Below are 26160 nucleotides of genomic sequence, written 5' to 3'. Positions count from 1 at the left end.
GGTAAGGGGAGGAGGTGGGAGGGGGGAGAATAGGGGAACCCATGGCTGATATGTAGAACTGAATGGTATTGTAAAATAATATATATATATATATATTTATATATATATATAAATATATATATATATAAATTATGTTTATGAGTGTTTTGCCCACATGTATACATGTGACCCTGTACTTGCCTGGTGCCCACAAAGGTCAGAAGAAAGTACTTGATCCCCTGGAATTGGAGTTAGAGATGGTGTGAGCCACCACATGGGTACTGGGAAGTAAATCCAGGTCCCACAGCTATATTTTAATTTTTTTACTCTATAATTACTGTATGTGTATATGGGGTGTGTGTGTGTGTGTGTGTGTGTGTGTGTGTGTGTGTGTGTAGGTGTGTGTAAGATATCTGCACACACACCATGGTACATGTGTGCAGATCAGAGGATAACTTTTCTCTCTCTCCTTCTACTGCAGGTTCTGGGGATCAAACTCAGACCATCAGTCTGGCAAAGCCAGGTGCTTTTAGCCCTGAAGCTACTTCACTGGCTTCATAATCACCCGAGGAACAGAACCTAACTACCAGAGCTAAGAGTCCACACCTGTCACTGGAGCTTATCTGGGTGACTCCTCTGGTGTAAGTTTTCATCTCTGGAGCCCCATGTTCAGGTGCCCATCACAGTGTAGGAGGCAGCAGACTCCAGGAGGCACCTGGTCACAGTGCATGTCTGCAGCACCCAGCAGCAGTCCAAGTCACAGCACACTTCCCCACCTCCAGGGAACCCTCCATGTCTAGTTCTTACGAACTAACAGCCTACTGATATATTCCTCCCAAGAAGAGAATTCCTGGGCTCAACCTTTCTCAGTCCTTTATTAATTCATATATTTAAGGTTCTTTATTAAAAGGGGAGTGAAAATGAACTTCCAGTTTCTGGTGAGTATGTCAAGAGCCTGGAAATGTCCCTCTCATCATCACAGCAAGACAGCTGCCAGGGGCCGGGCGGTGGTGGTGGTGGTGGTGGTGGTGGTGGTGGTGGTGGTGGTGGTGGTGGTGGTGGTGGTGGTGGTGGTGGTGGACACACTCAGGAGGCAGAGGCAGGTGGATCTCTATGAGTTCAAGGCCAGCCTGGTTTATAGAGTGAGTTCTAGGACATCTTGAGCTACACAGAAAACAACTGTCTTGAAAAACAAACAAACAAATAAAATAAAAAGAAACAAGTAAAATACCAAAGTATAAACAGAGCATTCTATCATTCCTAATATAGGCATTTTCATCAAAGAAAACACATTCCCAGGGCCTAAACCACCCACCTACAAGCGGGAAAATATGTGACTCCTACTCCCCCTAGCCTCTGGTTCATCCTACTACTGACAACAAAAGAAAACAAAACCAGGACTTGGGGATTTAGCTCAGTGGTAGAGCACTTGCCTAGCAAGCGCAAGGCCCTGGGTTCGGTCCTCAGCTCTGGAAAAAAAATAAAAATAAAAAATGAAAAAAAATAAGAGACAAAATAGGAAACAAAACCAAAAAGCAAACTTGAGGTTCACAGCCCAGAGACAAGTTCACAAAGACATGGAGGCCTAATCACTAAACTATCAACACAGCTCTCACCCATCAACAAAGGCTCTTGTTTCAACTAGAAAAACTACAAACTTAGGACCTGACTTAAGAAGGTTCCCTAGGAAAGAAAAGGGAATTATTGCTGCTGGCATGTATACTTACAAGTCAGAACAGTTTAATTACCCGGCAGACCACCATAAACCCTCACAACCCCTCTCCCCTGTACCTGAATTCCTTGTACCTGGAGTATCATGCCTGGAGTTCAATGACTTACAAGGCGTAGGAAAAGGCAGGACCACAGTTGGGAGTGACCACAAATGGTAGCGTTTCAGACATGGCAGAGACACGGTAATTAAAAAACAACTGTCATTAGCATGCTAAAAGATGAAATGGAAAAGTGCACAACACAGACAAATGAGGAGACAGGCAACGGAAGCAGAAAGACAGATGGACAGTCTAAGAAGGAATCAGCAGGGCATCCTAGAAATCAACAACACTGTAGCAGCGACAGAGAACACCTCTGGGGGGCTCACCAGTCTATTGGATATATTGGCCAAGAAAGGCATCAATGGGCTTGCGGACGTATCAAAAGGGAATTCCAAAACTGAAAAGCAAAGGGAGCCAGCGAAATAGGACACACCTGTAACTCAGAACTCGGGAGGCAGAGGCATGAGATCAGGAGTTGAGGGCACCCTCAGTTATGTAGTAAATCTGAAGCCAGAGTATTTGAGAGAGAGGGAAGGGGAAGGAAAAATGAAAGAATCTAGGAAAGCAGGATGACTACAGATACAACGTGATAGATGAGAAAGCTAAAAGGGGCCGGGGTAAGGAGATGGCCCAGTGGCTAACAGCGCTGGCTTTTCTGGCTGTGACCGGGTTCAGTTCCAGCACTCACCTCAGGTGACCTTTATACACAGATACAAATGTATACACATATACACTAAAGGGAAACTTTTAAGAAAAAAGCAAAAGAAATATTTAAAGTACTGATGCCTAAGAATTTCTCAATTTAAGGTGAATGTACCAATCTGAGCCAGAAAGATCAGAACACTGAACAGGATAGAAAGCACAAAGTCTACACATAAACCTAGACTGTTTTCAGAAAGAGAAAAACAAAGCTTAAATGAAGAGAAACAAGAACTCTATAAAGAGGCCAAAGTTAAAAATGACACTGAGCTGCTTTTCAGAATACAAGACAAGAATGAAGGATTTAAAGATTTCAGAGGAAAACGTGCCAGCCTATAATTATGAATCCAGTAAAATTATTCTTCAAAAGCGAAAAGAAATAAAAATGTAAAGCTGCAGCCGGGTATAACCACAACACCGAAGAGGCTGAGGCAGAGGATCAGCACCAGGGAGCGGCCAGGCCGGGCTACAGAGCGAGCTCCCGGCCAGTCTGAGCTATGAGTAAGGTCTACCTTAAAAACAAAAGCAGGCCAGGTGTGGTGGCACAACCCGTTAATCCCAGCATTCCAGAGGCAAGGCAAGGCAGGCAGGTCTCTAGGCCACCCAAGGATACTTAATGAGACCCTGCTTAAAAAGAAAAAAAAGATCTCAGATATCTGGTAAGAAAGGTTATGGGGCTGGAGAAAATGGCTCAGCCGTTAAGGGCACTGACTGTTCTTCCAGAGGACCTGGGTTCAAATCTCAGTACCCACATGTAGCTCACAATTGTCTGTAACTCCAAGAGCTGACACTCTCCACAGACATACCTGCAGGCAAAACACCACTGCACATAAAATAAAAGTAAATGAGTTAAAAAAAAAATGTTGGAAGTACTTCAGAAGGGCTCAGCAGTTAAGAGCACGGGCTGCTCTTGCAGAGGATCCAGGTTCAGCTCCCAGCACCCACATGGCAGCTCACAACCATCTGTAACTCCATCTCCAGGGGATCCAAAGCCTCTTCTGGCTTCTCCAGGCACTAGACACACACATATATATGCAGGCACACACATACATAAAATACATTAATAAATCTTCAAAAACCTTCAGGGAGAAGGACAATTACTTGACCAGAATCTGTGATCCACATGGACAAAGAATATGTAAATAAAGGAAAAATCAAATTTTCTGTTTTCTTATTTTAATTGCCCCAACAGCGCTGATTGAAAACAGAGCAAGAGTGCACGAGATGAGAGGAGCGTAAGGCCGAGGGGAACGGACAGCACAAAACTGGCACTGGGATGGGGGTGGACTGAGTACAGGAGAAGCACCCTAATCCAACACTCAGAACACTGAGTGCTAACGTGATGCCGGAAAGTTCCAAACTGTGCAGCAGTTAGGATTTTCAGGGATGCTCAACCTATAAAATATTATGAAAAGATTCCAGTGCCAGAAAAACTCAATCACTTTTGATGTTTTCCTGATGAGGGTTAATCTGTCTTCAGTAATAAAATGACCACAACACAGCCGGGCGGCGGTGGCGCACGCCTTTAATCCCGGCACTCGGGAGGCACAGCCAGGCAGATCTCTGTGAGTTCGAGGCCAGCCTGGTCTACAGAGCGAGATCCAGGACAGGCACCAAACTACACAGAGAAACCCTGTCTCGAGGGGGGAAAAAAAAGGCCACAACACACGAAACAGGACGGCACTGTCTGAAAGTGGAGTGAGGTTAGTTGTAAATGCTTTCTGCAAATTCCAAGGCATCAAGTTAAATTAAAATAATATATTTGAATTAAACTAACATATAGATATATTTGTGCTATGGTCAGGGGGAAGAAAAACACTGTACAAAATCCTCATTAAAACCAGAGAAAGCAGAAAAAGGAGAAAAAAAGAAAGCAAAGACCAAGGGAAGGAAAAAGCTTAAACACAGTTAAGTATTAATCCAGCTGTATCACTATTGACTTTTGGGCATTAGGGATATAGCATGTGTGAGGCCCTAGGTTTAATCCCCAGTAAAACACACACACACACACACACACACACACACACACACACACACACACACACACACACACTGGGGATGGGAAGATGACTTAACAAGTAAAAGCCCTTGCCATGTCAGCACAAGGACCTGGGTTCGAATCCCCAGAGCCAATGTAAACAGCTGGGCATGGTCCCCAGGTGCCTGTAACCCTGTGCTGTGGGTGGTGGAGACAGGAGGATCGCCGGACTTGCTGACTGCCAGCATAGTTGAGTCAGAGACCTTGTGTCAAGGGAATATGGTAGGAAGTGACAAAGCAGGACACCTGATGCTCTCTTCTCTGGCCTTTGTGAGAGCATAAGTGTATGTACACACACACACACACACACACACACACACACACACACACCTACGCACGCACGCACGCACGCACGCACGCACGTGTGCACACACACGAAAAAAATACTGTCAGATTGGGTTTCATTTCTTTTATTATTGTTGTTATTTGTTTGTATGGAGACAGGGTCTCTCTGTTACCCTGGCTGTCCTGAACAGGTTGGCCTCTAGCAGAGATCTTCCTGTCTCTGCCTCCCCAGTGGCGAGGACCACCATGCCTGGCTCAGATTGGATTTTAAAGTAAAGCAAGATCTAGCTATGCTTTCTACAAGAGAACCATTTTGATTATGAAGATGCATGCACATTAAGAGAAAACAGAAAAAGTCATCTTGAGCTAGTGTTCAAGGAAAGAAAACCAGTGTAGTCTCCTTTCATAAGAAAAGTAGAAGAACTGGAGGTGTGGCTGGGTGGGGACAGAGGACTGGAGGTGTGGCTGGGGGGGGGGACAGAGGACTGGAGGTGTGGCTGGGTGGGACAGAGAACTGGAGGTGTGGCTGGGTGGGGGACAGAGGACTGGAAGTGTGGCTAGCTTGGTGCTCAGGAGGCCATGTGCTCAATCCCCAGCACCACAGGAGAGAATTAAAGACAAAGGAGGCAGACAAGCCCATAAATGAGTCAGTTCTTCTTGTTTTGTTTTGGAGACAGGGTCTCACTATGTAGCCCTGGCTGTCCTGGAACTCACTATGTAGATCAGGGTCGCATGAACTCACAGAGATCCACCTGCTTCTGACTTCCGAGTGCCCGGCCAGGGGTCAATTCTTCAACAAGACACAGTAATCCACAATGTGCTGTGTGTTTCTAACCACGGTGTGTGTAGCAAAGTATGAGGAAGTGAGAACTAGCGGAACTACAAGGAAAAGTAGACAACTCCATCACAGCTCAGGCCTCAACAACCTCAGTCAGAAATGGACAGATGCAGGAGGCAGAGATCGGAGGGGCTGGGGAACTGCCCAGTAGTTAAGAGCTTGCTGTGCAGCCTGAGGACCCGAGTTCTATCCCCAGCGCCCCCATGAGGAAGAACACTCCGGTAACTCAGCTGAGGAGGCAGGGACGGGAGGCTCCCCGAGGCTTGCTGGCCAGCCAGTCCAGCCAAATCAGCTCCAGGTTCAGCAAGAGACGCTGTTTCAGAAAAATAACATGGACAGCAAAGGAGGAAGAAGACATCTGATGTTGACCTCTGGCCTTTCCACATGTACACACACACTCGCATGTCTGACCCTTGGCCTCCCCAGCCAATCAGGACAGCGCTGAACTCGGCGCCATCACTCAACTGGCTGTACCGGCCAGCTACAGTCAAGAGCATCCAGCAACAGTAGATTGCACACGCTTCAGTTCAGATGCAGCATCTGTCCCGTGACCACATTCTGGGTCATAAATACACCTAACCTTTCAAAGAGGCCAGCATGCAATGTCGGCTTGCAGAAACAGTCTCACAAAGGAGGAGGAGCTCACAGAAAACAATCTGAACATCCCCGTGGATCCATTAAAGTAAACTCGGTAACGAAAAGCCTTCCGAACCAGTGAGCCAGCTCAGAAAGGAATGGGGGATGGTGGGTGTTCCGAGCAGGGCATGGTGGAGCATGCCAGTAATTCCAGCACTCAGGAGGTGAAAGCAGGGTCAGGAGTTCAAGACCAGTCCGGACTAAGGGGCTGGGAAGGTGGTTCAGTAGGCAAAAACATTTGCCATGTAAACATGACCCTGAGTTAAAATCTCCAGAAGCTACATCAAGTAGGGCATAACAACCTCAGGGATTCTACTACGGCAAGATGGGAGGTGAGAAAGGAGAATGCCTGCAGCTCATAGCCAGCTACCCTGGGACACAGAGGCAAACAAGAGAGACGAACATCTGAGGTTACCGTCTGACTTCCACACACATGTACCACACTCACGTGAACACACCCATGAGCACACACACAAAACCAATTCTGCTAATACCGTATCTATATACATGAGCACACACACAAAACTACCGTATCTAGCCAGGCATGGTGGCACATGTCTTTAATCCCAGCACTTGGGAGACAGATGCAGGAAGATTTCTGTGAGTTCCAGGCCAGCCAAGACTACATAGTGAGACCCTCCTCAAAACAAAATCAACAAAAAATAATACCATATCTACGTTACTTTTTAGGGCTGTGGTAAGGGAGGAAGGGCATGTAATGCCAAGGCACAGGTAGCGATCAGAGGACAACTTGGAGGACCTGATTCTCTCGGCCATCTAGGTTCCGAGAATTAAACTCAAGTCACCGGGATTAATGTAAGTATCTTATCTGCTGAGCCATCTCACCTGTCCCATGGGCTAGACTGTAAAGTGCCTCAAAGGCCCTCCCTCTGCCTGCTCTCTAGCTCTGTGTGCCTGTGTGTGTACACAGAGAGGGAGGAAAAAACTGCTAAAACGTTTTCCAGTGACAAAATGCTGAGACTAAGTGGCTGCTGAGTGCTCACCCCTAAAAAGACCAGTACACCACTCCCTCTAAGGTTCAGGGACATTGCTGAGGGGGCAGGGAAAAAAACCTAAGAGCCAGGAGACAGTGAAGCCCTGAGAAGTGCCGCCCTCTAAACCCTGTGTAATCGCTGTAACCACGAAGTCAGCAACCTTAGTTGTTTGCACTGGGCCTGAACAGGATAGGCTCTGCCAACTGTCAGTCATGGGCAGAGGCGGGGCTCCTGAGGCCCGCCTCCTTACTGCTGAACTATGGGCTACAGACAGATTCTGGAGCGGAACAGTCAGTCTTCAGTTGTGTACCCACTGCTCAGCCCACAATTTTCTTTTGTTGTTGTGGTTGTGGTTTTTTGTTTTTTTGTGACAGGGTTTCTCCATGTAGTTTTGGTGCCTGTCCTGGATCTCGCTCTGTAGACCAGGCTGATCTCGAATTCACAGAGATCAGCCTGGCTCTGCCTCTCAAGTGCTGGGATTAAAGGCATGCGCCACCGCTGCCGCCGCCGCCGCTGCAGCCACCACCACCCAACCTAGAGCATTTTCTTGATTACAGGGCACTGCCCATTGTGGGTGGTGCCACTCCTGGGCAGGTGGTCCTGGGTTCTTAAAGAAAGCAGGTCAAGCAAGCTATGGGCAGCAAGCACTCCCCTACTTGGTCTCTGCATCAGCTCCATACTGCAGGTTCCTCCCTTGAGTTCCTGCCCTGACTTCTCGTCCGGATGGACTACAAGCTGAAGGATGAAATCAACCCTGTCTTTACCGAGTTGCCTTAGGTCATGGTGTTTATCACAGCAGCAAACAGGAACTAGATATGCAGGTACTAAGCAGAGAAAAGACGACCCAACTCTCACAGAGGACCACAGATCAAAATGCTCAGCAAAGTAGACATGCTGGGAAGGACCGCTAAGCCACCGGGAAATGCGCCAGTCTCTCAGGAGGCCTGAAGGTGCTCTAACCACCACAGCACTGAGGACTTCTGGGAAGAGCTTGGGTGCCCTGAGGCTCTCTGGGATGGCCAGCCTCTGCATGGGAAACTAACCGTGGGGTGTGAGCACTCAGAACCTGGCCCCTAGGATGAAGAGGCCACAGGCCAGGAACTGCACAAGTCAGGCAGTAGCAATTCACCAAGGGCAGGACAGGTAGAGCCAGTAACCTGCAGCAAGGTCAACGTGACGGTGGGACACCCGAGCATCCGGCTCACTGGATGGTGAAGTCCCTCGGAGCAAGATATGAGCCAACAGTTCACTGTGTAATTTGCAAACCACACAGAAATGGGCAAAGGCCAAGGCAAGCTTCTGTAACGAAGTACCAAGCTGACTCCATTTCTAGTTCTGAGAAGCTCTCACACCCTATGGTGACGGAGAGGAGAGCTGGAAGGGAAGGACTCCATCTTTCTGAAGGGACTTTGTTGACCTGGGTACGTATAAGTGAGAAAAATGATCATCTTCAAATGGTTTTGGAATAAAAGTTGTAGGTGACGTTGACACCTGGGGACAGACACTGCCAACAAGCCCTGTGTGTGGTATGGACTTACAGAAGTCAGGGGATCACTGCAAGAACGGGTCTGCCTCCGAGTGTCCCCTGAGTGAAAAACAGCTGGAGACCAGCTCCCCCCACTTACTGAACACAGGACACAATCCTCACAGTGGCCCTCTGACTTGTGGGTTACTCAAGCAGAGGAGGCCACCCGGAACCCCTAAAACCGACCCCAGCCCCACACTGCAGAGCAAAGTGGTGACTCAAACCCAGCTCGCTGCCTTGTGGGAAAAGCAGAGACGAAAGCCGCAGTGGGCCCGGTATCCACTCAGACACCCGGGAGCTAATGTCACACCAAATACACCGAGCCAGAGGTCAGCACGCCATGGAAAATGTTTCACTTCCCGGCGGTTTTGTGAGGATGACGTAAGATGTGAGTGGAAATGTAAAACGTTGCTGCTGTGTGGACTCAGCACTCACTAGGTCACTGACTTTATCAATGCTCATTCAAAACCTAAAATACTTTCTTCAAGAACCACACTGGAGCAGGGAGAAGTATTTCCTTGCCACTGGCAGATTTTGTGTTGATTTTATTTTGTCAGAGTAACAAATGTGCGTGATTAAAAAGACCAATTGTGGTTAGACTAATATAAAAACCACCAACCCAGTCAACCAGGACAACCTTATAAGCCGCTCCAGCCTTGCTAGAGCTTACCTTCTGGCACATGGCCATTTTTTCATTTATCATTTTAAGAATAAATACTATCTTCCAATTTTCAGTTACATCATGACCCCCCAAGAAACCCATTTGAGACAGGATCTCAGTACATAGCCCTGGCTGGTCCAAAACTCACTATGTAGACCGTGATGGTCTCCTCAAACTCATAATATCTGCCTCCCCCTGCCTCCCAAGAGCTGGTTGGAGGTCTGAGCCACCATACCCGGTCGGTCTCTACTTCCCTTTTAATCCACCAATTTTATTTGACATTTCTCAGTGTTCTGTCATCTGCACATCTCACTGCACTGCTCAGGAACTAGTCCTGTTCACGAATGCTTTCTTTCTTTCTTTTTTTTACTTGCCTTTGTTATTTAACACTTTATTTATTTAGTCATTTAGTTAGACAGGGTTCCTCTGTGTAGCCCTGGCTGTCCTGGAACTCGCTCAGTAGACCAGGCTGGCCTTGAACTTAGGGATCCGCCTGCCTCTGCCTCCCAAGTGCTGGTATCAAGGGAGTGCACCACCACAACTGGCTGGTTATTTGCCACTTTAAATGAACGTTACCACCAACAATCCATCTCTTCCCCCTCTGCCCAGGATGGCCTTGAACTCTTGGGTTCAGGTGATCCTCCTCCTCATTCTCTTAAGCAGCTGGAATCACAGGAGCATATCACCTTGCCCAGCTATACATAATCTTTTCTTTCCTTTTTTTGTTTTTTTTTTGTTTTTGTTTGTTTTTGCTTGTTTGTTTGGTGTGGAGACAAGGTCACTCACTATGTACCCTTAGGTAGCCTGGAACTTCCTATATAGATTAGGCTGGCAGCTTTGATTCATGGAGATCTACCTGCTTCTGACACAAACACACACACACACACACACACACACACACACACAAACACACAGAGGCACACAGGCACACACACACACAAAGGCTTGTAAAAACTACTTTGAATATGCAGTTGCCATTTTTCATATAAATAAAATCTCGCAGCTCAGTGGGATGAAAGGCTTAGCAATGCAAGCGCTGAGTAGCTAGTAACTAATCTTGAGGTTTGAAGAAAGTGCTAGACTCCCTCTGGCATCAGGACACGAGCTCCGTTCTCTGCATCCTCACTAGTACCAGGTGCTGCCGCTGTTTTCTTTCCGGCACTCTGTTAGCAGTGTGCTGATATGGCTTTTGTCTGCATTTCCCTGATGGCCAGACTGCCAGACATCCTTTCATCCCTAACTACCACTTCGCTTACCCCTTCACGGCAACATCTCTGTATCTGGCCACGTTCCAACTGGATTGCTTTCACATTGAATCTGGAAAGGTTTTGCTCTGTCCTAGATACTAGTCTTGGTCGGATATGTGGCTTCCAAATATTTCCTTTCAGTCTGTAGCATGTCTTCTCATCTTTTCTTTTGTGGTATGAGGATAGACCCCCTGGGTCCTGTGCACGCTAAGGAAATATTCTACTGCTATTTTATCCTCACATACAGACTGAAATTTTTGCATTTTGAAAGTCTGAATGATCAGTTTTCCTCATTTCTAGTGTCATCTAAGAACTCTGCCTAGCCTGACACCATGCATTATTTTCTGTCCCTGCCCCAGTGCCCTTACAAATTTTATAAGTGGACACTTAAGGCCATGGTCCACTCTAAGGACTTTTGTGAAGGTGTAAAGTGTTGAGCAAAGTCCCTTTTTGTCTATGTCGTCCACCTGCTCCTGTATGGTTGCTGACATGGTCCTTCTTCCTCCACAGAATGGCTCTTGCACTCCACAAGACCAAACAGCAGATCTGTATGGGTCTACTTCTAGGCTCACAATACTGTTCCCCAGCGCACGCCAGCCCTCTGCAATCTTGGGAGCAGAAACACTCCAACATGACCTGACACAGGGCAGCTGACTCCTCGTTATTCTCTTTGTTCCCAAAAGGAATCGTCTTAGTCACTCTTTTCTAGCCTTCACAGACACATTTCTACTAATCCTACTTCTGTCTACAAAACCAGCTTGCTGGAATTGTGACTGAAACTGCAGTCACCGAGCTGTTCAAATTACCTATTTCAGATAGACGCCCTGTGTAGTTTATGCTTTTAAAGGTGCTGGTCCATTCCTATGGACTTGAGAGAACTGACGTGAAGTAAGCTGAACCTTCCAGCACACAACACAATATTTCTCTTTCACGTCCCTCCATCTACTCAGTTGTTCTCTACTTTCTCTTCAACACTGTGCATGTTTGTATTTATAGGTGAGCATGCATGTGTGCGTGTGTGTGTGTGTGTGTGTGTGTGTGTGTGTGTGTGTGTGTGTACACATGGTGTATGTGCACATGTAGAGACCAGAGGTGGTTGTTTCTCAGAGGTTGCCCACCTTGATTGTTGAGACAGGGTCTCTCACTGGGTCCTGAAAGACTATTCTCTCAGAGGACCGACACCCCCAACATCTACATCAGGTAGCACATAACCATCTCTAATTCCAGCTCCAGGTGATCCAATGCCTCTAATCTCTGCAGGCACTGCACTCACCAGCACATAGCCACACACACACACAAGTGTGTACACATACACACTCACACACACTCAAAAAATTAAAAATAATAAAAATAAATTTAAAAAGACAAAAGTAGTAGCTGGGCGATGGTGGCGCACGCCTTTAATTCCAGTACTTGGGAGGCAGAGCCAGGTGGATCTCTGTGAGTTCAAGGCCAGCCTGGTCTACAGAGCGAGATCCAGGAAAGGCACAAAGCTACACAGAGCAACACTGTCTCGAAAAGCAAACAAACAAACAAACAAAAAAGACAAAAGTAGAATCCTTGCTATCACATTATTAATAATGTCTTCTTGTCTTCTTGAGACTACAGCCATGTGCTGCCTACTGATGACCTGGCCAATGACAGCTACTATAACAATGGTTCCCTAAAATCATAAAGGCATCAAAGTTTTCTAGTACTGACGAACTTTGTGGCTGTACTAACGTCACAGTGCAAGAACCCATGACTCAATCCACAGTGATACACATATGAACAAGCCAGAATATATTAACAGCTATACAGCACATACATAGTATTTGGCAACCATAATAAATGACTGTGATGCTAAGCCTGTCGACTTGACCGAATCTAGAATTCCTCAGGGGACAGACCTGTGGGGATGTCTGTGAGGGAGTCTCTAGACTGGGTACACTCAGTGTGAAGACCCTACTGCAGGCTGCACAGCACCGTCCCATGGCCCGGGATCCCGAACTGAGCACCAGCCTCCATCTACCTCTGCGTCCTGACTGCGGATGCCATGTGACCAGTGCCTGGTGTTCCAGACGCCAGGACCTCCGCGTTACGGTGATGGACCCTCAAACTACAAGCCAAAATAACGCCTCCCTTAAGTTGTTTTAATCAACTCTTTTGTCAAAGCAAGGAGAAAAGTAACTAATATAACTATGTTATTGCTCTGTGTATTTACTACACTATACTTTTCAGCATTTTTGAGTGTACTCTTGTCTAAAACAGTTCACTATCAAGTGTAGAGGCACACCTGTAATCCCATCACTTAGGAAGCTGAGGAAGGAAGACCTTGAATTAAGGATAGCCTGAGATACAATAGTGAGACATGGTCTCAAAAAAAAGCAAGGTGGGGTGGGGAGGCAGGAGAGATGGCTCAGAGGTTAAGAGCACTGGCTGCTTTTCCAGAGGTCCTGAGTTCAATTCCCGGCACTAGTTCCAGAGGATCCTCCACCTGGCTCTCAGGGCACTGCATGCATGTGGTGCACAGACGTGTAAGTAACACACCTGTACATATAAAATTAACCAATCCACTAAAAAAGGTTTTTAAAGCAAACAAAAAACCTAGTTTGTTATCAGTTAAAAGCAGTTTACCAGCAGCCAACAAACAGAGGCCTCTTTCATCTCCTGTTTACCCTACTCTGTCTAACATCAAGAACACAACGAGGGGTTGGGGATTTAGCTCAGTGGTAGAGCGCTTGCCTAGCAAGCGCAAGGCCCTGGGTTCGGTCCTCAGCTGGGGGGGCGGGGGGGCAACACCGTGATTTTCCTAACAATGAAGCTATCCAACAAAGCTTTTCGCAGAATGTGACCCACTGCCGTGTGGTGCTCCACGCCCACGGGTGCTCTTACTTCCGGAGCCACTGTCTTCTCATTCCTGTTTATTCTCGTGGGCTCAATCTTCGTGTTAACGTTGGCCTCAAATGTACTTCTCTTCTGCTGCCTGTGTTTAAAACGAGGCCCTGAAGAGCTGACTGAAGAATCCCTAGGGAGGTATGGAACTCCTCAGCTTCCCCATCAAGAAGCTACACTTGACTGTAAACTGTTTGTGGGAAAGGCCTGTTCACAGACGTTCTGGAAGCCTGAACACAAAAGGGGTTATGATTCTCACCACCCCTAACAGGCTCTGACTTAACTTCCCCATCTTCTTCAGCTTATGCCGCGAGTCAGTATCTCCAATGCCCCGCCTGCCAGTGTGGAGGTCCTGACTAATCCATCCCTGGGATATTTAGTCACCCCAGGGGCCTCCTGAGCCACCGGGTCCACTAAGGAGACGGCCTCACCTTCCCTGGCTTCCTTCTTCCCATGTATGGGCTCTCACAGACTGTCACCTCTCCTACTCTCTCAGAACTTAGGGCTTTATATAATTTTATTAATCAATCTCCATTTTAGGAGACATCATACAGCCTGACCCGTTTCTTGGGCCCAAGCCTCTGAGACGTATGACGTCAAGCATTCATTCAGGCTAAGGATCTGGGCCCTGAACACACAATGGCTCCTGGAACCAGCTCCTGCTGTCATCAGCCAACAGGGAAGACCTGGTTCCCCTCTTCTTCAAGCCTTTTCTGGCGGCAACACGACACCCGTGAGCTTCAGGAGACAGAGTAGCACACGACCACACAAAGGGTCAGAAACGGGAGGGAAGGGCTGGGGCTGGGCTGGGTTCCCCAGTGACGGGGAGGACACGGCTAACTTACTCCCGCGGCGCTGACAGGACCTGTTTAAACGGCAGCAGTGCCCTGTGGCCCACCATGACTTACCTTCACCTCCTTCTCAATATAGTCGCTCAGCAGTCTGTCTGGCTCGACGCGCTCGGGTAAGGACAGCACCACAGTGTGCAGAGGGCGCCTCTCTGTCACCTTCTCATGGGCTTTCTTATCTCTACTCTTTTCACCCTTTAGGAATACGCGTTTAAACGGCGACACAATTCCAGGCTGCAGGCAGAAACGGCAATGATGGGAGTTCATTATTCACGCGTTGGTGTTGTAGCTACTACGAACAAACAAGCGGCCAAAACGGCCAGCACAGTCACCGTGAAAACGGGGGACAGGCCACCCCGCCTGTGAGAAAGGCCCAAGAAGAGCACACGAGGCCGCTGCACGGCTCGACAGCCAGCTCACGGGCTGTGGCAGGGTAGTGTCCGAGCGCCCCGGCGTGGAGGCAGACAGGCCTGTTAGTGGCTCCTGGAACACTCGGAGGGCAACTCTCACCGGCATGCAGACAGGCAGGAACAGTCCCCCGGAAGACAGCGACAGAGGCAGAGCTCCAACCCCGCCCGGCTCGGTGAGGCCAAGTCATCATGGCTCTGAGACAGCACACAAAAGCCCCTCAGCAGCCAAGGTCACATGAGCCCTAAGGAGTTCACGTCCTAACGGACTAGGTTCTCGGGGCAGCTCCTTCCCTCTGCTGGGGCTCCAAGCCGGCCACCAACACTCACAGCCTCACAACCTGCTGGATGTGAGGTTAGTACCCGGGCTTTGAAGACTCAACCTGCACGTAGTCAAAATGAACTTGTGAGCTGGGGAGAAGGGAAGCAAACCCAGTACCTCCTACCGAGACCGCAAGAGACGCTATCCCCAGCTCTGCGGAAAGATGGCGCTGCCAGCCACTTCATCAACACAGAAACCAAGGTGCTTAAATGTGTCCTCGGCAGCAATAGGTCACAGAGACCAAAGCCATGAGCAACGCCATAAAGGATGTCCTAGCGGTTTTATCTCTAATGCAGTAGACAGCTCAGAGAGATGTCAACAACACGTCCCCTGAGGCTCGCCCACTACATGGCTGGCACCCAGGCAGCAGCTGGGACACCACAGCAGGCTCAGCTCTGACCTCCCCTTAGTCCCCAAACTAGCAGCAAACAAACAAACCTGAGATGTACAGAATACATCATCAGACAGGACTCACATGGCCCAAGGCTCCCAGGAGACCCCGCATGTGGGCTGCTCCCCAGCCTCACCCTCAGTCTTGGCTCTCTCGCACTAGGGTGAGAGAGACACCAACAAGCCAACAAGACTCACCGAGCCTCAGAAACCCACCCTGGCACCTTTCCTGCGCCTGCTGCCTCCTGCCATGGACAGCTCCCCTGCCCCTCGGCTCCACATCCTTTGACATCTGGGCTTTCATCCACTGACCTACTGAAATGGACACAGAGCCAGGAAGCGACCCAACAGTCAAAACAGTCTTGGTGCCAGAACGCCTGCCGCTCTCCCCACAAGCTTCCCTCCAACGCAGGACCTCGGGCTTCACCGAGGAACTCTCCAGGCTCAAGGCTCACCTGCTCTGATGGGCTCTGAGCTACCCTGCTTCCCACACAAGACAGTTAGCTGAGCTCTACAGTCTCTAAAATGAGCCGTGATCTTTGCAAGTTATCAGGAGCCGTTCATGAGCAAGCTACAGACAGCTCTGAGCCAGGATCTGATATGTTGTAAATAAGCAACAGAGCTGCTATTGCTTTAACCCATCTCCTCCTCAAGTGCTGTCTTCACAGCCCAGCACCAGGGCTTCAGACGGTCTTCTACTCCCCGAGAACAAAAAATGAATAATAGTGGGGCCAGCACCCACCCACTTCTGCGTCCATGCACCCAAGATAGGATAAGACTGTGGCCCAGAACCCTGTGAAATATTTCCACTCATGTGAGCAGATTCTAGTCTATCACCCGGAATTTCCCTCCTAGACCTCAAATAGTCTGTCATTGACCCTGAAGTCCTCTCTTGATCAATACACACACACACACACACACACACACACACACACACACACACACACACGACAGCTTTTGGAACTTCTTGCTGGTGTGGAGAAGGTGAAATAAGAAGCTAGGAACTACAACAGTGGAGCTGGGTGATGAGCCCAGGAGCTTCAGTTACTTTTTTGAGACAGGGTCTCATGTAGCTCAGGCTGGCTTCAAACTCACTGTAGAGCTGGGAAGGACTCTGAACTTAACAGTCCTGCCTCCAGCTCCCAAGTGCTAGTGCTAGGATTACAGGTTTGCACGACACCTGGTTTTTTTGCAGTGCTAAGAACAGAACCCAGGGCTTTGCACATGCTGGGCAGGCACTGTATAACGTGAGCTACAATCCCTAGCTGCTCCATTTTTAAAAATGTATTTTTGCATAACGAAGGATGAATAACCGCTGCCTATCGCTGCCCACACTGAAACCATGACAAGATGTAAACACACTGGAAGTCCTAAGAACCAAGTCCTAAGACAACAGACAGCAGAAATAACAGGAGCACTTCTAGAAGAGTCTCTGAGATAAGTGAAGATAGGCTATCTGTGGGGACCTTCCAGGCTCACTCTCCTCAAGCTCCCACAAGTGATGGATAGGGCAGGGGCACCTGGACAAGATGATCTCAGTGTGGGGTTCAGACAGGAGAACAGCGGAAAATGGTCACTTGAGACTTACCAGACAACCCGACAATGAACTGCAAGCTAGATATGACTCCCAAATTTAGTGACATATTTGGACAATGTAAAAATCATGTTTCATCACCCCAGTGAAGACAGCTGTGATTTCTTCACCACAGTACCACCTTTGCCGATGGTACTCAAACTATGCCAAATGTATATACCTGATCGCTTCTTCTTCCTAAGCTCTTAAACATCCACGTGTTCATGGTCCATGAACCTGACCCTCCAGAAGCACCATCTCCACAGTACCTCACCCTGGCCAGAAGAGAGTGTCGGCCCCACCCCCTCCCCTGCAACCTCACAGACTTTCTTCCCTCAACCACAGGTCCTCGCAGTGGACAGGGACTGAAGGTGGGCTCCGGTAGGCAGGCAGCTCAGCTCCGTCAGTCTGCCCTTCCAGAAGTTGTCTGTTAGTCCAACTCATTACTGATTTACACAGGGAAGCAACAGGAAACTGTGAAACCAGGAGTTTGCCAAGATGAGTCTCTAACCAAGAAGCTCTCACCCGAATCAGCAGGCCCACAGACCACAGGCCACATACCGCAACAGTGTACACAGCTCATAGCAGAGTCTGTGTTGGGAAGGACCCTGGGTGGATCTTGTAATCCCAGCCCAAAAGACAGACTCTCTATGATGAGGTGACATTGGCTAGGACTCTACAAGGCAAAGAAACCAGGCCCCCCGATGCCCTTGCCTATGCCTCTCACTGTCTGAGAGTTCATTCCTTCCAGTTCCGCACATGCCCAGCCAAGTGCCCTTCCAGTGAGCTGTATCCCCAGGGCTGCCTTTGGCAGCTTGTGTGACCTCCAGCATCCAGTCTGTAGCCTGTATGTAGCCCGGACAGGCTACAATAAATAATAAATCCTATTGCAGACCCTTTATTTTATGTGCCTAGCACACCAGGAGGCTGTGGATGGAATAGTCCCCACCCTCAAGAGGGCTATAGTAAAGCAGAAAGATTAGGACAAGAGCAGGTAAGAGTAACTAAACTCACAGCAAAGGCGGCCAGCGGCTGAGCAGACTCTGAGGGCCAACTGCAGTGTTAAACCACCCCGTTTTTGTGCTACCCTAAGCAGTAAGGAACAAGGAGAACTGAGCAGAAGCAATGTCACCCTTGGCCCACTCGCAGAGTACCCCAAGAAAGTGCAATCCCTAAATTCCAAGCCTGAGTCATGTGGAGGCACTCCAGTGTCTCTTGGACTTGAGCCTTTGGTCTAAAAAAGCACAGACAACGCGGATTGCAATAATCCCATGGCCTCACTTTCCTAGATTTCAGTTACCCACAGATGGAGAACTCCAGAAATTAACAATTCATAACTTTGAAATACGTTTACTACAGGACAGTGTTGCAATTGCTATACAATAATATACAGTGCTCATCTCTTCCTATACTAGAACTTCAGCCCAGGGGAAAATCTATGTATCTATTGGGCTCAGTTTCCAAGCATCCACTAGTGGACCTTCAATGCAGCCATATAGACGGGGAGAACACCGTGTGTGGAGGTAGATGTGTCTTTCTGGCCCTAGAACTGAGCTTGGATACAAGCACTACACGCTCTGCTTTCCCCCCAATGCCTCAAATGATCTTAATTGGTTCTTACAATGCAGAGCACTGAACCGAGAAGTTCCTCTGCAGACATGCACTAGGACTTCACCACAGCACACGACAGAGTGACTGATGCTCTGCACAGAGCTGGCCACCATGTTAGTGTGGTCTCAGCTCTCAGCGAGTGAGGCTGAACAGCTAAGAGAGCAGGACTGGAGGGCAGCATTCAGACAGTGCAGAAACAAACCTAACGGGGGGGGGGGGGGGGGGGTGACGCTGAGGCGGGACGATTGCAAGATCCAGGTCAGACTGGACCTCAAAATAAACCTCGGGGCTGAGGGTGTACAGGTGAGCATCCGCCTGGCGTGGGAGAACCACTAGGCCCCATCCCTAGTACCTACTGCAAAGGAAAAAAGGGGGGGAGGTGCACCTCAGATCTGAAGTTGCTTTTGGTTTCGGTGATTTGTTTATCAATCTATTTTCGGTTGGTTTCGGGTTTATGCTGCAGCTCAGGCTGGCTGAAAACACACTGTTCCTGCTTCAGACTTCTGAGTGCTGCAACCCCAGGTGGGAACCACCCCACCAGCTCTTAACATGAAAATGTCAAAGGAAATTCTGCTTAAAAAGTAAACGAGTAGGGCATGGTGGCACATGTCTTTAATCCCAGCACTTGGGAGGTAGAGGCAGGAAGGAGGATCTCGGCGAGTTTGAGGTCAGCCTGGTCTACACAGTGAATTCCAGGACAGGCTGGGCTACACGGAGAAAAATTGTCTCAAAAAAATCCAAGTAAATAAATAAACAGACAAATAATTAATATTTTGAGGCACAGAGTCAAGATTTCAGTAATTATCATAGGGTCTGTAACTGGCTGTGATGTCCTGTAGGTCAATACAGAGATCAAAAGGCAGATTGAGCAACTGGTATTCTTCATTCATCGTGTTACTGAGTGTGCGTGACTTGGACCCAGAAGGGCAGCAAGGTGAGTGGAATCCCAGCAGGGCAGGACTTCCACACCAAGTCTTTCCTGAAGAAACTGAGTCCTCGGGGTTGAAGGGGTAAGCCACTGTGCAAGCACAGAACTGGGAAAAGGAATGCAGAACACAGGAATCCAGTGTTCTCGACACACTGAAAAATTCCTAGATTCTCTCTGAAAAAGCCCCTCGGATCTTGACACTATTTTTCCACTACTTGCCATCTTATGCCTAAAATAGTTCTTCAAGCTAGAAACGGGAATAGGCATGGAGCTCAGCAGCACAGTAATTACCTCACATGAAGCCCTGTTTTAACCTCTAGTGCCACAGAAAGAAAAAAGGTATGTGTATGTGTGGGAGACGACGTGGTTAGAAACCTAAAAACCACCACCACAACAAAACCAACACAACTATCCAGAGAACCACGGTAGTGACCCCAGGATGTTGGCACACCCTGTGCACGACGCCGGCAGTTGGAAGCAGGAGGATTTGGAGTTTAATACCAGCCTGGGCTACATAGGGAGATCCTATCTCAAAAATACACAAATCTCTGCAACTAACTCACTCTGGTCTTTTCATGTAGTGACTCTGCCCTCTACATGCACTGTGGCATGGACATGGACATAGACAGACAGACAGAGACACACACACAATGAATGAATGAAACGTTAGTGGTTTAAATATGGATATGGATATATATATATATATATCCATGAGAAGAGCCAGTACCACTAGACTCCTGGGAAGCAAGCTCTTTCTTTGAGGACCAAAGTAAATAATACAGCCACACATACTAACATGCAGAGCCCTAAGCTCAGCACATTATTCTGGAGAAAGTCTAGCAAGCCCAAGATAAAAGAAAGGGGCAAACTAAGGCACAAAACGGTGGGTGCCACAGTCTCACATGTGCTTGTGATTTAATCTTCATAATCAACTACTTGGTAGGATTCATCTTATCCTAAGACTACCTTGCTGGGCGGTGGTGGCCCACGACTTTAACCCCAGCACTCACTTGGGAGGCAGAGGCAGGTGGATCTCCGTGAGTTCGAGGCCAGCCTGGGCGACAGAGCGAGTTCCAGGACAGCCAGGGCTGCACAGAAAAACTGTGGGGGAGTGGGGGAGGGGAGAGGGGGGAGAGACTACCTCAATACTCAAAGCAAGAGGCCCTATGCACGCCTGCCACGTGCCCCACAACGTGGCTCTAACAGTGAAAGTGAAGGTACTGTCCCCTTCCCCTAATCTAACCGGAAGACAGACAGCAACCGCACTGAGACCGGCAGAGCAGGCCGGGGCGGGATGGGGGGCCGGAAGAGGCTCAGAGGTCAGTGGGAGGGTTTGAGAAGAGGCCTGTGGGGAGGCCGGCCGGAGGGCAGCAGGAGCTAGACCCTCCTACAGATCCCACCTGTCACTCCTCATCACATCCTGCTGCATCTTATACAAACTCTAAAATAAAGAGTTCCTAGCTGGAGCCTGGCACGGTGGTGCACGCCTTTAATCCCAGCACTCCGGAGGCAGAGGTAGGAGATCTCTGTGAGTTCCAGGACGGCCTGGTCTACAGAGTAAGACCTTGCCTCAAAAAACCCCAAACCAAACCAAACAAGGACCTCCTTCTGCTGCCACTGCGGCCTCACAGATGCTCTCTGCAACACCTGGGACAGGTCCACTTCTCTGTCTGTCTCTGTCTCTGTCTCAGAAAATTAAGGGCTAGGGATGTAGCTCAGTTGCCCAAAAGTCCTTGGTTAAATTCCCAACACCTCATAAAAATCAGGTGAGGTGCCACAAGTCTACTACCATCAGCACTCTGGAGATAGAGGCAGGAAGATCAGAAGTTCAAGGTCATCCTCAACCAATAACCATGGGACATGAGACCCTGGGAAAGGAGAAAAGGGGGGTGAGAAAGGGAAGTAAGCACTCCAGCCCTACCCATGGAAAAAGGACCCTGGCATATGGACCAAGACAACGGGCACAACATGCCCGGCATACATCCCTACCTCAGGACTCCCAAGTTCAAGAGGAATGGGATCAAATGGGATCTCTGCCTGCTCTACCTTTTTGCTCTACTGTGAGTCCACAGGAGTGTTAACGGCCACAGAGGGCTATGCCAGGCCAGAGTCCATGCTGGCAGCCTAGTCCTGGTATGCATTCAGGGAGAAACTCGAGGCACACGTCTTTCCAGATCTGAGATCCCTCGATTTCTCAACCTCTCCCCACCACCATTTTTCAACTGTGATCTTAGAACTCCAAGGACGACAGGTCCACAGGAAAATATTTTCCCTGGAAGACATGAAACCCATGGCCTCTCCTTCCTTAAGATGAGTGAGTGCAACGGTCTATACCTCAGCTGGACAGGGCAGCTCCTCACACCCAGGCCCTAACCCTGGCACGACTCTCCCCAGCACACTGTCTCTCAGCTTGAGAAGCTGGTGAAGGAGCTCCACCCAGCATCTCAGAGTGGGACTCAGGGTCCCAGTGTACAAGCACATCCTGGAAGCAGCATGGATGGTGGTCCCTCCAAGGATATTCTTTTTCACACTGGCTGTGAACCTACCTCGTTCTCCACGGGAGAGCTCCTGGGACACTCAGTTAGAGAAGTTTCTTTGGAGGAATCCTGGTTCCTCACCTTCTGCCGACAGTTGCCATGCATTTTCTAGCCCTTCTGAGCTGGCTGAAAAATAGGATCAGATGCTGAGCCCTCCCTCTGAAAAAACACGAGTGCACAGGAAGACCAGAAACCACAGCTTCCTTCTGCAAAGCTTACTGAAGTTGTTTACAGTTTTTAGAAAGCTTGAAGGGCAACAGCACCCAGAAGCTGTTGGCCAATTCCAAGAAGATGCTAAAGAGACAAGGTAAACCAGCAAACATTCCTCCACTGCTCGGAGCAGGAGAATCCCCTAGGCAGCCTGGGTCCGTTTCCCTCCACCTCCGTGCAATCAGCTGATGGATGTTACTGTGGAGGTTTGGCATTCTGCGGCCTGACGTGCCACAGCCAAACAAGCAGAAAGCAGACACCGCAGGACTGTACCTACCAGAGAAGACCCAGGGCCCTCTGGTCCTGCAGGCAGGAGGACAAGGACATGTCCGCTCCACGGTGCTGTTTCCCCACTTGATCACAGCAGCAAGACCTTTACGAGACAGGCGCATTTCCAGGTGTGCCCAGAGGAAGGCGGCATCTGGGTCTAAGTGCTCCGTCTAGAGCTGCCTAGGCCAGCAGACTCTTGGATTTAAGTCACCAACTTACAACAAAACAAAACAACGTGTGTTCATGAGCAAGTTTGTTTTAATCGCTTCATAGTTAAACTTCCTCATTCAGGAAAAGAGAAGTTAAATTTGTTATTGATAAAAGGTCCTTATGGCCATGTGGTGGTAGCACACGCCTTTAATCCCAACACTCTAGAGGCAGAGGCAGGCAGATCTCTTGAGTTCAAGGCAGCCTGGTTGGTCTACAAAGTGAGTTCATGGACAGCCAGGGCTACACAGAGAAACCCTGTCTCAAAAAACAAAAGAAAAATAAAAACAACAACAACAAAAGGCCCTTATGACTGAATATTCCAGAATGGCTTGCAAATAGGAATAACTACTTAACTGGCTAATTAGTGTGACCATATATATATATATATATAGATATATATACACACACACACACACACACACACACACACACACACACACACACACACACATACATACACATACACACACATACATATCCTCAGACCAATAAACGAATGTAACAAAACTCAGATGTTCCTAGCCCTGTGGTGAATTATTAAGTAAAAATGCACTTAACCCACCTAACCTCCCTGTGTAGGTGTGTCTGCCTTACACGTGATCAGAACGCCTACATCAGCCCCATAAGACCACCCCATCTAAGACCTCACCAGTGGTGGGTGTTCCGTACAATCTACTGAGATCTATAGACTGAAAGTGAAAGCTTCTTGGGAACAACTGTGTGGGGATCTTCTGTGTCCTCATAAAGCTGAAAATTCACTAAGTGAAGCCACCCTATGAGGAAGCGCATTCACCATTTTATTAATTCCAGGTTGAACTGAATCAGAAGGCTGACACATTCAACGGCTCTTTGTCCACAAATGGGCAATTTCACAAGGTTTTGCTTCACTGGCCTACAACAAATAAAGTTTAATCCTTCCTGGTTCCAAAACCTGTTCCTGTGGACTAATTCTGTGTTTCAATTATTCACCTGTGCGCCAAAAACTCCGAAAAGTCAGAAAGCACAGAGGAGGCGTGGGAGTGCAGTCCCACACACTCGTGACTCAGTCCTGACACCAGCGAGCCCGTCACGACCTCCTTAAAAGCCAGGAGTCACGTCTCGGGCTCCTTTCTAACGCTGCCTTCACAGAAAGGAAGCAGGACACACTGACCCTCAGAACAGACACAGTGGGGAGGGGGGGGGGGGTCCAGGGAGACATCAGGAGGCCACTGGCTTTTGTTTTCCCAGGGTGCCCCCCCTTCCCAGGGAAACACATGACTGAGAAGATCATGAAGAGGTGCCTACACTAACCCACTCATCAACACCCTCCTTCTGCACACGCACCGTGGGACCAGCATGACAGAGAAAGGCGAGGGAGGAGAGGAGAGGCAGTCAGGGGAGGCTGCTGAAGAACTACCCACACAACAAGAGCAGACAGCTACGGAACGAGAACAGGACACTATCTCAGAAGTTACGAAAAGTTCATGGGGATAATAAAATAGACAGAGCTAAGACCAAAAGGAGTGGTCTGGGATTGGACAGTCTGGGATCGGCCAACATCTGTCTGCTGCTTTTACTTCAAAAACACCAATGTTTGTTTGTATTTTGTGGTGCTGGGGGCTGAAGCCCCAGGGCCTTGTACATGCTAACTATGCATTCCACCCCTAGTCCCACTACCAACACTTTCAGGAGTAAACATTTGTGCCAGGAAAGATGGCACACACCTGCAACCAGCACTTGAGAGGAGCAAACTCAAGGCCAGCTTTGGTTACACAGTGAGTCAAGACCAGCAAAATGTTAAGTCACCAAAAAGAATCCCATCCTCAGCAACAGAACCTAGTAGAAAAACTGCTCTGGGCTGGAGAGAAGGCCTGGCTGTTAAAGGCTAGTCTCCCAGCCAAAATTACAGGAAAAACTGTGTTCTAAACCAGGCATGGTGGTACATGCTTTTAACTCCAACACAGGAGACAGAGGCTTACAGACTTCTGTGAGTTCAAGACCAGACAACCTGGGTTCTGGAGCAAACTCCAGGCCAGCTAAAGATATGCAGCAAGACCCTGCCTCAAAAAATACAAAACAAAGTATGGCGGTTCCTCAGAAAAATTGAGAATCGATCTACCTCAAGACCCAGCCATACCACTCTTGGGCACATACCCAAGGAATGTTGATTCGTACCACAAAGATACATGCTCAACTATGTTCACAGCAGCAATATTCGTCGTAATAGCCAGAACCTGGAAACAACCTAGATGCCCACAACTAAAGAATGGATTAAGAAAATGTGGTACATATACACAATGGAGTACTACTCAGCAGAGAAAAACAATGACAGCATGAAATTTGCAGGCAAATGGATGGAACTAGAAAATATCATCCTGAGTGAGGTAACCCAAACCCAGAAAGACAAACATGGTATGTACTCACTCATAAGTGGATACTAGATATAAAGTAAAGAACAATCAGACTGCAACCACAGAACCATATGATATATATCATATATATATACATATGTATACATACATACATACATATATATAGCATAGGGGACTCTAGGATGACTATGGCTTATAATAAGTTTTGGTTTTACTCAATTACTAAGCAAGCCTCAATGAAACATTTCACTATTAAGATAAGAATTTATACTGTATCAAGCTGGTAATAGAAATTTTAATTAATTAAAAAATAAAAGAAAAAGAAAAAAATACAAAACAAACAACAACAACAAAAACCTACTGCTCACTCAGTGATTATGGCCTTTTAATCTCCTCAATATAAGCTTTGTGGAAGTTTGTTTTCTCTTTTATATCCTAAGTATCTACTTACTGGCCTGGGTTTTGCCTCTTGGTCTGAAGCCTAATAAAATATTCTCCAACTGGTCTTTATAGGAAGGTTGTTTTTTATTTTATTTTTTCTTAAGATTTATTTATTATGTATATAGTATTCTGCCTGCATGCATGCCTGTACGCCAGAAGAGGGCACTAGATCTCATAGATGGTTGTGAGCCATGTGGTTGCTAGGAATTGAACTCAGGATCTCTGGAAGAGCAGCCAGTGCTCTTAATCTCTGAGCCATCTCTCCAGCCCCTTGGTTTTATGTGTTTCATGTTTTGCCTGCATGTAAGTCTATGTACCAAGAACATGTCTGTTACCTGATGCCAGAAAAGGACACAGGATCCTCTGGAACTGGAATTATAGACAATTATGAGCTGCCATGTGGGTGCTGAGAACAAAATCTGGGTCCTGTGGAAGAGCAGCCAGTGCTCTTAACCACCAAGCCATCTCTCCAGCCCACATAGGAAGTATGTTGTGATGATTCGTCTTAAATTA

At 48.1% G+C, this 26160-nt stretch overlaps 1 protein-coding gene across 5 annotated transcripts in view; it reads right to left on the bottom strand.

Moving 5' to 3' along the window:
* Window positions 1-26160, bottom strand: part of Ccm2 (CCM2 scaffold protein) — a 62460-nt gene that overhangs the window by 20012 nt on the left and 16288 nt on the right. For 2 of the 5 annotated variants that reach the window (XM_006973009.3, XM_015991839.2), the window contains exons 1-2: window positions 22175-22291; window positions 14458-14631 (exon numbers count right to left, since the gene is read on the bottom strand). The exons of 1 other annotated variant lie outside the window; for it this stretch is intronic. In XM_006973009.3, the coding sequence (XP_006973071.1) occupies window positions 14458-14631; window positions 22175-22270 (270 nt within the window). In that variant the 5' untranslated portion in view covers window positions 22271-22291. Of the gene's footprint in view, window positions 1-14457; window positions 14632-22174; window positions 22292-26160 lie in introns of those variants that run through there. 2 more of the 5 variants (XM_042285635.2, XM_042285636.2) reach the window with 2 other exon arrangements.

This window comes from Peromyscus maniculatus, chromosome 10 (genome assembly GCF_049852395.1).
Source record: "Peromyscus maniculatus bairdii isolate BWxNUB_F1_BW_parent chromosome 10, HU_Pman_BW_mat_3.1, whole genome shotgun sequence".
In the NCBI taxonomy this organism is placed as follows: domain Eukaryota; kingdom Metazoa; phylum Chordata; class Mammalia; order Rodentia; family Cricetidae; genus Peromyscus; species Peromyscus maniculatus.
This window is presented reverse-complemented; position numbering and strand designations above follow the sequence as displayed.